At 39.3% G+C, this 14706-nt stretch overlaps 1 protein-coding gene across 1 annotated transcript in view; it reads right to left on the minus strand.

Moving 5' to 3' along the window:
• Window positions 1-14706, minus strand: part of fam98b (family with sequence similarity 98 member B) — a 35769-nt gene that overhangs the window by 11053 nt on the left and 10010 nt on the right. The window contains exons 3-6 of the mRNA XM_072266878.1: window positions 13512-13646; window positions 11612-11790; window positions 11447-11527; window positions 3983-4099 (exon numbers count right to left, since the gene is read on the minus strand). Coding sequence (XP_072122979.1) covers window positions 3983-4099; window positions 11447-11527; window positions 11612-11790; window positions 13512-13646 — 512 coding nt within the window. The remainder of the gene's footprint in view (window positions 1-3982; window positions 4100-11446; window positions 11528-11611; window positions 11791-13511; window positions 13647-14706) is intronic.

The following is a 14706-nucleotide window of genomic DNA, read 5'->3' on the forward strand; positions in this document are numbered from 1 at the left end:
AGAGGCTGCTGCATCCAAGCATGCCGCCATCTTCAATCCAGTACTGCGCTCTCTATAATAGGACAATCAAAAAGCTCTCTCAAACACAGTTTAAAATTTCCACACATACTAAGCCTTTCATACTAAGGTGATCACAGATAACATTGGGAAAATGGATATTCCTATAACTATAGCTCTATTATTCTTGTAAACACTTTGTAATTTGCTTACACATCTACTCCTCTATCTCCCACTGACTATTAGGGAACCTGCAGTACAACATAGCAAATTGATCATCTCTTTGTTACTGAGCACTACCCACTTGGCCTTACTTGAAGAGCCTTTTAGAATACTGCATAGAGTACATTTCTAGTGGCAGTGCAACCTTTTAATTTAATACAACACATTACACAATATATAAGCAATGCTTTAATTAGTGCTATTAATCATCATGAGTTGGGAGATTCAGGAATATCTAGAAGTCAGAAGGTCAACAAGCATTTCAGAGGAACTATTTAAACAACATGTATAATTTACTGCGGGGCAATTCGGTCTCTCATGGGGTGGGGAAGTGGGGGGTGGCGGAGGCTGCAACACATACAGTTCCACCAGATATCCTCAACATTTGACCATTTTTCATCTGTGGTGCTCACTTCAATAAACTGGCAATTATACATTAATTTATATTATTCAGCTAATACTATGAAGGATTACCATAGCACAATTAAATTACCTTTACAAGAAAAGAAATATTTTATATACTCTTATCAGTAATTAATATAAATATTAATTGAAATCCTATAAGTATATGATTTTTCCTAATTCTTTCTAAAGTGATTTAGAATTTTTTCTTGGTTTAAAAGAAAGGGTTGCCTCTGGTTGAATGCTTCATTGGTTCAGGGCTACAACTGCAGAGCAGCACTCAGGTTTATCCTCTCAAGAACTATCCATCAGGTCCTGTGCTTTATTTCAAAGAGCAAAAGTTGTTGCACATAATTGTTTAAAATGAGGTGGCCGTTCACACCAGCTACCACACATACTTGGAGCGAGGCTTATCTCCACTGGCTAAAGCCTTTGACTCTGTCGATCAAAAGAGACCGTGGAACATCCCTCAAGTTTTACTCATGAATTTACCCATGGAATATTCACCACATGCTACATCTGCTACTCATGACAGACAAGCAGTTACATTAACCAATGGGTCCGTCCACAATAGACCCAGACTCAATGTGACTGACACCAATCAAGGACCTATCACTGCCCAGCAGTTCTCTCAACCTTCTTCCTCACAATGCTGCATTTCACCAGCAATCTTCCCTTGAATTGGACTTTAATCTAGAGAACAAAAGGGAAATTGTTTAGCCTTTGTTGTCTCTGCTCCAGAACCAGGCTAACACTAACAACCGCAGTTCAGACAATTCCAGTGTTTGCATGTTCACAGGCTAAGTATTAAGCAATGAAGTATGAGAGATTGGGCCTTAAAGACACTACCCAAGTACAGAACACAAGTCTTCTTCCAACTTGGCCCAGCTGTACCAGACTGCCTTCCGATAATAAAAGCCCTTTCAAGGTCTTGGAAAATATGAACTATTTCCCCATATTGGGGGCCACTTCTGAATAACATTCCCCATCATATTCATTACATCTTTTCCTGTCTAATGAAAAATGTGCTTAAGGTCAAGATTTTCAAACTCAGTACACAGTTCATGCCCTTTCAGGCAAAAGTAATCCCTGATCCTGTATACAGTTCTGAAGCATTAAGGCCCTAATTAAACACTATGTATGGCTCTAATGGGCATACAATAACAGTATCATGCCCAACAACTGCATCACCGCAACATTAATAGAGGGCCAGTTTCAAGGAGTTTCTCCAAGAGTCCTTACTGACTGTCCGTATCTTCAGCCCATGACTACGCAAAAATGACATGACACATTTCAGATTTCCTTGAGAAATCCACGTCCATTTGCCCTGGGTAAATGGCAAAAGGAATGCATCACTTCTGAAGCTACGTACAGATCTGTCTACTGAAGCACCTCATGTCCAACCTGTAGCAGGATCTACAAGATCCACATTGGCTTCATCACCTATCTGAAAAGCCATAGAATTAGGGTGGAAACAAGCAATCTTTAATCCTGAGGATCTGCAAGAGGAGAATTCAGTGGATTTTCTCTGGATATAAGATAAACTAATAGGCACCATTGCACCAAAGATGTTCTTAGCTCAGTGCTTGTTTTGCCCAACATTGACTGTATTTTTCATACGACATTGAAGCAAATTTTATCTTTGTAAGGAACAAGCTTGTTCTAAGAAGGTCAACTAAAGTAATGGAGAAGTTTACCAACTTCTACTCCCAAATTCCCACCTCCTCCTTCATTACCATCTCCCACCCCCTCCTACTCAAAGGTGAGGTACCAAGATGCCTGCATAATATTGTAGACATTTACTGGCAAACTAATAAAGGAATAGCTTGGTAATGATCAGTATTTAAGTAAGCAGCACCCTTCATACCGTTTCAGCTCATTTGGAAAGACATCAAAAATTTTACTAGCTGATATGAAATAATAAAATGTTAAAAGATTAAACAAGGGGATGAACAGGATCTACGTTAAGGATTCCTGGACTCATTATTACCATTTTTTTGACACCTACATACTTTCTATAAACCTACTGATTCCCATGGTTATCTCGATTATACCTTTTCCCATCCTACCTCCTATAAAAATGCTATTCCGTTTTCAGTTTCTTTGCCTGTGCACATCAGTTCCCAGGACAGAGCTTTTCAGTTCCAGGACATCATGGATGTCGTCCTCCTTTAAAGAACAGGGTTTCCCTCCCTCTGCTATTGATGTTTCTCTCATTTGCATCTCCTCCATTTCCCGTACATCCGCGCTCACCCCATCTTCCCGCCGCCTTAATAGTGATAAAGTTCCTTTTGTCCTTACCTACCACCCCATCAGTATCTGCATCCAACACATTATCCTCTGCAACTTCCACCAAAGGGATCCTACCACTAAACATATCTTTACCTCATCCATCAAACCACCTCCCAAACAGGGATCGCTTCCTCCACGATTCCCTTGTCCACTCGTCCTTCCCCATAAATCCTCCCAGTATTTATCCCTGCAAGCAGTCCAACTGCTACAACTATCCACACACCACCACCCTCACCTGTCCTTCCAGGTGAAGCAACACTTCACAAATCTACTAGAGTTGTCTATCATGCCCAGTGTTCCTGATGCCACCTCCTCCACATTGGTGAAATCGGTTGTAAATTGAGGTACTGCTTTGTTGAGCACCTCTGCACCATCCGCCAAAAGTGGGACTTCCCAGTGGGCAAACATTTTAATACCCATTCCCATTCTAATGAGTCGGTCCATGGCTTCCTCGTGTGCCAAGACGAGGCATTCCTTAGGGTGGAGGAGCAACACATATTCTGTCTGGGTAGCCTCCAACCTGATAGTATGAATATCGATATCCCCTTCTGGTAAACAAAAAACTACCCCTCCCCCCCCCCCACTTCCTCTATTCCCCATTCTGACCTCTTCCCTCTTCTCAGCTGCCAATTACTTCCCATTGGGTCCTCTCCTCCTTCCCATCTCCTGTGGTCCACTCTTCTCTCCTATCAGATTCCTTCTCCAGCCCTTTACCTTCCCCATCCACTTTATGTTTCACCTATCACCTTCCAATTAGCCTCCCCATCACCCCCCCCAACCACCTTTATATTCTGGCATATAATCTGGCCCCTTCTTTCTTAGTTCTGAAAAAGGTCTCGCTTGAAACATCAACTATCTTTACACTTCCACAGATGCTGCCTGACCTGTTGAGTTCTTCCAGCATGTTGCGTGTGTTCCTATATAATAAAGTCTATGGTTGCACGTATAAACAAAGATTCCTAACATCTAAGGTTGGAATGAAGTCAAATATTGAGGGTGGTTTTAAAAGTCATGCTACCAAAGTAAACAGTTCCTCTATATACATTATGCCTCAGACTCTGATTTTTACCTGGGCTTTGTCAGACCAGCCAAATGACTGGACAGTCACATCCAGACGTTTGATCAACATCCTCCTGCGACACTCGTACTCACTGGTGAGAGCTTTATTTATCTCCACAAGGTTCTCCTGTGTAAAAAGATATTGCAAAAGTGAATTATTATCCATATGGAATTAAATCCATTAGTATGAGTATAGATTATATAAAACCACTTCAGCCTAGCAATGCTCAAAAAATCTGTTTGAATAATTGGCTTAAACAAGAATATATTTTCAAGCTGATTTTGTATGCAACTTTTATATCCCACTAAGGTAATGTTCAAGGGACCTGTGATACAGTTGTGGTTTTAGAACATAAGTAGTTTGAGGTGTAAGCCACTTGGTCCATCAAGCCTGCTCTGCCATTCAAGACATCTTTGCTGATCTGGCCTGGCATTCAGCTCTATCTAACTGCCTTTTCTTCTCAATTCTAAATTTCCTTGGTATGCAAAAATCTACCTAACTTGTGTCTTAAATATATTTAACAAGGTAGTCTCTACTGCTTCCCTGGGCTGAGAATTCCACAGATTCATTAGTCTCTGGGAAAAAAAATTTCTACTCGTCTCCATCTTAAATCTACTCCCCCAAATCTTGAAGCTCTGTCCCCTTGTTCTCGCCTCACTTACCATGGAAACAACTTATCTGCCTTTGTCCTATCTAACCCTGTCATAACTTTATGTTTTTCAATAAAATCCACTCATTCTTCTGAACGTTGTAATGGTATTATGCTTCCAAAACCTTTTCCATAATTAATATTACTTAAAGTTGTCATGCAAGGGGCCTTGATCTTGTTCCAATGTTACTTTGTACTTCACCTAAAATATGATCCATTATAAGATTGTCTAAAATGGTCAACCGGCACAGTGCCTTTGTCCTAAATTCTCAGAATATGCCATAAAATTGATTCTAATATTTCTACCTCTAAAAGTATATTACACACACTGATCAGGTTACAAAACTACATGAAGACAACATTCCAAAAACCAGACCGCCAGTATATCTTTTCTGCTTAAAGTACCCTGCTAGAGCTGATTCATTACAGTGCTTTTGATCCTCTAGTTTGAACATGTATAGTTGAAAGAAACAGTTTGTGCACCCTTTGCCACAAAGGGTTTGTGAACTTGATTTTCTCCATTAATTACTCATAAAATATGGTCTAATCTCCAAAGTCACAATAATAGACAAACACAATCTGCCTAAACTAATAATACACAAATATTTGTACTTCTCATGTTTTTACTGAACACATTGTTTAATCATTCACAGTCCAGGCAGGAAAAAAGTAAGTGAATGCTTGAATTGATAACTAATGGAGCCTCCTTTAGCAGCAATCACCTCCACCAAATATTTTATGTAGCTGATCAATCTTGCACACAGGGGTGAGTTACTAAGTTTGCTGATGACCACAAAGGTTGGAGGTGATGTAGATAGTCTGGAGGGTTGTCAGAGGTTACAGCAGGGCATCGATAGGATGCAGAACTGGGCTGAGAAGTGGCAAATGGACTTGAACCCAGATAAGTGTGAAGTGGTTCGTTCTGGTAGGTCCAATTTGAAGACAGAATATATATAAATGATGAGACTCTTGGCAGTGTGGAGGATCTGAGAGATTTTGAGGCCCATGTCGATAGGACACTCAAACGGCTGTGTAGGTTGACAGTGTTGTTAAGAAGGCGTATGGTATGTTGGCATTCATAAACCGTGGTATTGAGTTCATGAGGTAATGTTACAGCTATACAAGACCTTGGTCAGACCCCACTTGGAGAACTGTGTTCAGTTCTGGTCACCTCACTACAGGAAGGATGTGGATACTGTAGAGAGAGTGCAGAGGAGATTTACAAGGATGTTGCCTGGATTGGAGGGTGTACCTAATGAGAACAGGTTGAGTGAACTTGGCCTGTCCTCCTTGGAGCAACGGAGGATGAGAAGTGACCTGACAGAGGTGTATAAGATGATGAGGGGCACTGATCGTGTGGATAGCCAGAGGCTTTTTCCTCAGGGCTGAAATGGCTAACACAAGGGGGCATAGTTTTAAGTTGCCTGGAAATAGGTACCGAGGGGATGTCAGGGGTAAGCTTTTCACACAGAGAATGGTGGTGGGTGCATGGAATGCACTGCCGGTGGCGGCAGTGGAAGCGGATACAATAGAGTCTTTTAAGAGCTTCTTAGATAGGTACATGGAGCTTAGGAAAATAGAGGGCTATGCAGTAGGGAAATTCTAGGGCATTTCTAGAGTAGGTTACATGGTCGGCACAACATTGTGGGCCAAAGTGCCTGTAATGTGCTGTAAATTTTTAGGTTCTATGTACCTCAGCTCACTGTGCAATGATCTGATCTATATATACACAATATGCAAGACAAGCTTTTCACCGTATCTCAGTAAATGGGACAATAATAAACCAATTCTAATTTCAAATACCAATCCTTCCTGGACAGGACACATTATTTCCAAAACATGTTGTCCTCAAGATGGCTACAGTATGGAAGGGATTGAATTGACTTTATTTCTTACATCCTTCACATACACGAAGAGCAAAAATCTTTACCTTACATCTCCGTCTAAATGTGCAATCATAATAATTTATAATAATTAGCACAGTCAATGTAACATAGAAATACACTCAAATCAGCGTGAGTTCATCAGTCTGATGGCCTGGTGGAAGAAGCTGTCCCAGAGCCTGTTGGTCCTGGTTTTTATGCTGCAGTACCATTTCCTGGATGGTAGTAGCTGAAATAGATTGTGGCTGGGATGACGTGGGTCCGCAATGATCCTTCGGGCCCTTTTATCACATCTGTCTTTGTAAATGTCCTGAATCATGGGAAGTTCACAACTACAGATGCGCTGGGCTGTCCGCACCACTCTCTGCAGAGTCCTGCGATTAAGGGAGGTACAGTTCCCATACCAGGCAGTGATGCAGCCAGTCAGGATGCTCTCAATTGTGCCCCTGTAAAAAGTTCTTAGGATTTGGGGGCCCATACCGAACTTTCTCAACTGTCTGAGGTGAAAGAGGCGCTGTTGTGCCTTTTTCACCACACAGCTGGTGTGTACAGACCACGTGAGATTCTCTGTGATGTGGATGCCAAGAAACTTAAAACTGTTTACCCTCTCAATCACAGACCCATTGGTGTCAATAGGGGTTAACCATTCCTCCTGTAATCCACAACCAGCTCCTTTGTTTTTGTGACGCTGAGGAAGAGGTTTTTTTCTTGACAACACTGTGTCAGAGAGATGACTTCTTCTCTGTAGGCTACCTCGTTATTGTTTGAGATAAGGCCAATCAATGTAGTGTCATCGGCAAATTTAATTAGCAGATTAAAGCTGTGGGTAGCAACACAGTCACGGGTATACAGGGAGTAAAGGAGGGGACTTAGTACATAGCCTCAAGGGTCTCCTGTGTTGAGATGCACCTCTTTGCAGATTGAGTTTTTGCAAAGAGGATAAGGAGAAGGATGCAAGTGTCTTTACTTCAGTTCATTCCCAGCAGATGTTCAGTATAACAGAGAAGTCTCTGATCTGCAGGCTATTCCCAAGAGCCACACATTGAAGCCGACATCAAGTGCTTCTGGAAAGTCATTAAATTGATGAAAAATGCCTTTTATTCTGCCCAAAACTTGTTGGTCTTCCAGCACAGTAAGAAGTCTCTAAGGAAAATCAATAGCTCTGTGGGCTAGGACCACAGTCAAGACTCCTTCTACCGTTACACATGGAGGGGCTGAGAGGGAAGAGGGAACCTATCAAATAATAAAAGGGTGCATCACCCAAGGGAGCCTCGTATTATGGTTTTTAAAAAAAAACACTGCTGAATGTAATGACAATGAATGTAAAACAATTTTTTTGTATTTTTAAAATTATCAATGTTTATTTTTGAAATACATAAAAACAATAAACTTCAGTCAGGTGTTCCACCTCCAGCTTCAGCTGCTCCAGAGAAAACAACCTAGCTTATTCAACCTCTCCTCATAGCACATACCATCTAATTCAGGCATTCTGGTAAACCTATTCTGCACTTTCTCCTAAACCTCCCCATCCTACCTATAATGGAGCAATCAGAACTTCCCTACTGTTGATCTTGATGCCATGAGTAATAAAGGCAAGCATGTCATACACCTTCTTTACTACCTTATTAATTTGTGTACCCACTACAGTACTGTGTAAACAGTTATATATATACAGTTCTCTAACCCCTTCCCACTCCTAGTCCACAATAGAAACCCATATCAGAATTGGGTTTATATCATTCACACATGTCATGAAGCATGTTTTTTTGCAGTAAATCAGTAAAATACATAAAACTATGTATTGGTCCCTTCATATCAACACTGTTAACGATCCTGCCATTACCTATCTACTGTCCCTTCACATCGATCTCCTAAAATGCAACACATTACCTTTGGCTTGATTAAACCTTATCTGCCATTTCTTCACCCATATCTGCAACTGACCTATATTCAGTTGTATATCCCTTCACAAATTTCTATAGTACCCACAATGCTACCAATCTTTGTATCAAACTTACTAACCCATACACCTTTTCATCCAAGTCACTTACATTGGTGCTAGAAAGTTTGTGAACACTGTAGAAATTTTATTTTTGCATAAATATGATTTGAAAGGTGATCAGAGCTTCATGTAAACCCTAAAACTAGATAAAGACAACCCAATTAAATAAATAACACACACATTATATGTTTATTTATTGGAAAAATGGTACAATATTACATGTATTTGTTGGGAAAATTATGTAACTTTGTATGTAGAAGTATGTAAACATGAAGTATGTATTTTTCAGTGAATGGTGTGATCCTGTTATACAGCAATAACTTCAACCAAATGTTTCCAGTAACTGTTAATCAGTCCTGCACATCAGCTTAGAAGAATTTTAGGCCATTTCTCCTTACAAAACTGCTTCAACTCTGGGATGTTGGAGGGCTTCCTTGCATAAACTGCTTGCTTCAGGTCCTTTCACAACATTTCTATAGGATTAAGCTCAGGACTTTGACTCGGCCATTCCAAAATACGAATTTTCTTCCATTTAAACCATTCTGATTTTGATTTACTCTTGTCTTTCGCATCGTCTTGTGGCATAATCCAACTTCTATTAAGCTTCAGGTGACAGACTGCTACCCTGACATTCTCCTGTAAAACGTCTTGATAACAATTGTGAGTGCATTGTTCCCTCAACGATTGCAAGCTATCCTCAAACCATGATGCTCCTTCCACCATGCTTCACAGTTGGGATGAGGTTTTGGTGTTGGTGTGCAGTGTCTTTTCCTTTCAAATATAGCAAAACATTTCTGCCAAAAAGTTCAACTTCGTCTCATCTGTCCACAGAACACTGTCCCAGAAGCGTTGTAGAACATCCAGGTGGCCTTTTGCAAACATGCAACGTGCAGCATGTTTTTTTGTGGAGCAGAGGTTTCATTCATGGTGTTCTTCCATGAATACCATTCTTGTTCAGTATATTTCTTATAGTAGACACATGAACAGAGACTGTAGCAGATTCTAGGGATTTCTCCCGGTCTTTTGCTATTACTCTTGGGTTCTTTTTCACCTCCTTCAGCATTGCACATTGTACTCTTGGTGTGATCTTTGCAGAATGTCCACTCCTAGGGAGAGTAGCAACAGTACTGAGTTTCCTCCATTTGTAGACAATTTCTCTTACTGTGGACTGATGAACACTCAGGTCTTTAGAAATGCTTTTGTAGCCTTTTCCACTTTCATGCATCTCTACAAAACTTCTAAGGTCCTCTGAAAGTTGTTTTGATCAAGGTATGGTGCACGTAAATAAATCTTTCTTGAGAAGTTTTTGCGTGTCTTTTTTATAGGACAGGCAACCCATACCTCTAATCTCATCTCATTGATTGGAACACCTAACTCCAAATAGTTTTTGTAAAAGGCATTACCCAGAGGTTCACATACTTGTTTTCCCCCCAATACATATAATATTGGATCATTTTTCTCAATAAATAAATGAACAAGTATAATGTTTTTTGTATTATTTATTTAATTGGGTTTTCATTATCTAGCTTTAGGACTTAAGTGAAGATCTGTTCACATTTTAGGCCATATTTATGCAGAAATAGAGAAAATTCTACAGCGTTCATAAACGTACGTGTGTGTGTGTGTGTGTGTGTGTGTGTGTGTGTGTGTGTGTTTGTGTGTGTGTGTGTGTGTGTTGAGACTGAGAGACAAACAAGCAGCAGGGATCCCAGTATAAACCCCTGCAGAACACCGTTAGTCATGGTCCTCCAACCAGTGGTCCATAGGGTAGTAGCCAAGTTCCAGTGACCATTACACGATGGACATGCCAATTTCAAGTTCAAACATCCAAGTGACCATGAATCACTTGCATTTCAATCTTCTGGATGAACTTCCCTTGTGGAACCTTGTCAAACACCTTACTAAAATCCACATAGGTAATATTCACAGCTCTGCCCTCATCAACCATCGTTGTCATGTCCTTGAAAAATCAGTAAGATATGACTTCACCTGCACCATCCCTAATTGAGCCAGGGTTGCCCAAATGCTCATACTTCCAATACTTAAGAATGCTCTTCAATAGCTTCCTTACCACTGACATGAGACTCGCTAGCTTCTAATTACTGAAGTTATCCTCATCTTCCTTCTTGAAAAACAGAGCAACGTTAGCTAGTCAGCAGTTCTCTGGGAGCTCATCTGTTGATAGAGAGGACACTAAGATCTTGGTCAAGGCCTCAACCTCCTGTATCTCTCTTAATCTGAAGTACAGCCCATCAGGCCCTCGGGACTTATTTACATTAATGCAGGTCAGATGAGGTGGTCTGACCTGGCACCAGACAGGCAAGACAGCCTTTGGGACTCTTGACCTATGACTATGCTATCCCCAGTTAAAACTACATTCCTCTTCTCTCCTCCATCTTGAATGGCTTCCTGCACCATGGTGCCACAGTTCACTTTCTCGTCCTTCCTACAGTCCCTACTCCTATCTTCACAGGCAGCGAGAAACTCAAATCTGTTGGACAGGTTCCTATCATCAGCTCTCCAAATTCCCTTCCTGAGTTCTTTTCTAGCTGTTTTATTCCATGATCCTCAAGAGCCCTATCTGATATTAACTTCATAAACCTTATATATGCTTTACTTTTCTTCTTCACTAAATTTATTACTTCTCTCAATTTAAAAATCCTTTATCCTGCCATCCTTGCCCTTCCTTCTTACTGGTACATCCCGTACTCTTTATACACCGTCCGTTCCGTGAAAACACAAAAAGATGCATTTTTTAAATTCGTAGTATCTTATCCAATATAAACCAGGATACATCCATTGATGGTCATTCATGCCACTGCTGATTAAGAGATCCTGCTGTGTACCAAATAGCTGTAATGTTAATTATAGCAAATTTCATTCAAAAATAAGCAATTCTAATCAAAATAGTATTGTCTTTCCTAAGTGCAGTCCCTTACCCATTGTTCAGGACTTAGTGTCTGCTTCAGCAATGGTTGACTCATATGACTTTTGGGAACTTTGGAAATAATGTTTTTCACCTAGGAGAACAAAATATATTTATTAGTGGTCTTACTACAGTAAATGCATAACACGGTGACAGGAAAAACAAGTGCATTACTGACCTTTTCCTCTACAGGTTTAAATAACTGTGCGTCAGCAACACCTGATGCGGGACAAGGAAAGCCCAGCGTTGCAAAGATAGATTTAATTTCCCGAGAAATATCTTTGTTGCCTTCAGCTTTTGATACTGGAGATTTACACCGTAGGATCCTGGCAGTTTGAAGCTCAGATGAAAGATATACTGTAGGCAAACATATTAAGGCAAGAGACCTCAATATTTCAATCTATTTAATAGGCCCACAGTTAAAGTATTTGAAAAGGTTAATAAAAGAACCCAACACTTTATCAACAGAAAATGATGCACACTCGGGTCAACCAGCATTTGTGAAAGAGGAACAGTAAATGTTTCAGATTAAAGACCATTTATCCGTCGAAATCCTGATTAAGGGTCTTTGATCCGAAGCACTAACTGTTTCTCTCCAAAGATGCTGCCTGAGCTGATAATTGCTTTCACCATTTTTAAAATTATTTCAGATTTCCAGCATTTGAGATTCTTCTGATTTCCAAATTATTATTTTCCATTGAAACAGAAATCATGTAATTAATGAATTATCTTTCATATATAAATACCGCAAATTAAATATTTAAAGCATTATTTAAATTTTGCTATGGAGACTAAAAACTCAAAATAAAATCCATGTTACACCAAGAAAGCCAGCTGACTTCGGTTAAAATGCTAATAAGTACATTTAAAAGATCAATATTTAGAACATGGAAAATCATAGCAGTCACCTTCGTCTAACATATTTTTAAAAAATCAAAGTATTTAGGCCTATTTATAACCATTTTTAGAGCTTGCTTTTAAATTCCTTCTTTGACCTCATAGGACATGTAAACAAAAATGTACAACAGCAGAAACTTACTGCCCTCTGGCTTGTTATGCCATTCATTTAAGTCATTGCCAATTTGCATCTCAGTTCCAACAACCTGCAATCCTTAATATCTAATGATAATCCATAAATTTTATATTTAGAGGACACAGACAACAATTATGTAAGCGGGGGGGGGGTAACAAGACCAATTTTACAATGCCTGTTCGCATATAGAGTGATGTGAATATTCATGGTTTTGATGGTCGTAGGACAAAATGGCAGTGAAGCTTAATAGAAGATAAACTTAAAAGAGAATATGAAAGAAGAAAAATAATGAGATGTATGCAGATTCATAACTCTGAAAGGTTAAAGGATGCTCTAAGTGTGGCAATAGTTTCCATAAGAACTTTGCTTGCATCGTAAACAAGCCTGCAGGTTTAACCAGATTAGGAGCATCAGAACCAGAAAATATGTTGCTCTCCAGTCTGACCTCAGTGCAGCAGCTGTTTAGAACAGCTTTATGCACGAAATCTTCAGATCACTTTAGCATTACTTGTGCCTCTGATTCTAGATTGAGAAAGACAGAATGGACAAGTGTTTCCTAGCCTAATTGTTATTGGAGAGTCATCATTGGATGCTGAGAGAAGGCAGAATCAATTTTAGACACAATCCCTCCACAGTAAAACATGCTGACACTCAATGTTCAGCCTGGAACTGACCTGATGGCCCACCTATTTAATAAGCCAATTTCTGTGTTGAATTTGAACAATTTAGCAAAGAATGACAAGCTAATATACAGCAGTACATTCTAAAGCTCCCTCAAAGCTCTCATTGTATTTCTATATCATGGTATTTTGGAGACACCTTGTGGTGTACCAGATAAGGTCTGAATACTTTAAATGCACACAGCACAACATAACACCTAACAGCATTTACACTTAAAACTTACATCATTTATTTATTTCCTCAATATATGTTACATGTAATCAGTAAAATTCCACAAGATTCCAGTAACAACTCCTGCAAAAAAAAATTCTTGCAAAAATATTTTAAGAATTTGGCTAAGTTGGAGTATAATAGCATAACTTACATAATAGTTTTAAGCAGTCTTCCTTCTTTTTTAGTCTCTCTTTAAAATCTCCTGACAGAAGTGTTGAATAGGGGCAAGACATTTCTTTTAGGAAACCATTAACCTCCAACAGAAAGCTTTCAATATCATCAGCACCTTAAAGAGCAAAAACCAGTAGAAATTAAACGGTATTGCAAATAACATCAGAAAACACATGCACATATGTTGATCAATATGAAGACACGTGGTCAAAATGCAAAAACAACTCAGGATATTTTGATCTATAAATTTCTACAAAAATCACTGCTGAAATTAGCAAGTCAGGCGCATTTATGGAGGAGAATAAACAGAGACCCTCATCAGATCTTAGCCCGAAATGTTGAGTATTCATTCAGATGCTGCCTGACCTGTTGAGTTCCTCCAGCATCTGCAGAAATTCATGTTTATCACTGCTAAAAGTAACTTCCTTATATCACATCGCTCTCATTTAATTAACTGACCTAACTTAATTGACAGGTATCAAAATATTTAAATGTTTCTTTAATAAACTATGACAAATTTGGCACTTAGTTAGTCCAGAGTCACCAAACATTTAAACTCTATAGATCCCAGTGCATCATTTGACGAATTTTCAAGTAAAAAAGTGCATTTATCATAACCTTAGACATGAAGACTAATCTTTTTCATGGACATTCCTTTCAATAAACCAATCACTTGATATCAACAAAAATTGCTGATCCAAACCATGTTTGCCTTTTTCTGGTTTAGCTTAATATCTTTCATTATTTGCTATTTTTTCTTTTCATTAATTGAATCTAAAGTTAAATAATGTCCATGGATTATCAGCCATGATTGTACTGAATGGCGGTGCAGGCTTGAGGGGCTGAGTGGCCTACTCCTGCACCTATTTTCTATGTTTTTATTTATCATAAATTTTAATATGGCTTTCTCTATTTTGTGTCCTAATGTTTTGGGATGTTATTGCCACCCACCCATCCAGCTATCACAGAGAAGGTGCTGCCAAGTCACTATCTTGAACTCCGTAGTCTTTCTGGTAACAGTATGCTTACGAGGAGTTCCACAATTCAAATCCAGCAATGGTGAAAGTAGATTGATACATTTCTAAGCCAGAATAGTTTGCAGAACATGCAAGCAATTTATGTTTGAATGTTCATGAAATCCATTTCTTTGCAAAAGAGGGTGCACATTTATGCTA

The sequence above is a fragment of the Mobula birostris genome, chromosome 1 (assembly GCF_030028105.1).
Source record: "Mobula birostris isolate sMobBir1 chromosome 1, sMobBir1.hap1, whole genome shotgun sequence".
NCBI classification, from domain to species: domain Eukaryota; kingdom Metazoa; phylum Chordata; class Chondrichthyes; order Myliobatiformes; family Myliobatidae; genus Mobula; species Mobula birostris.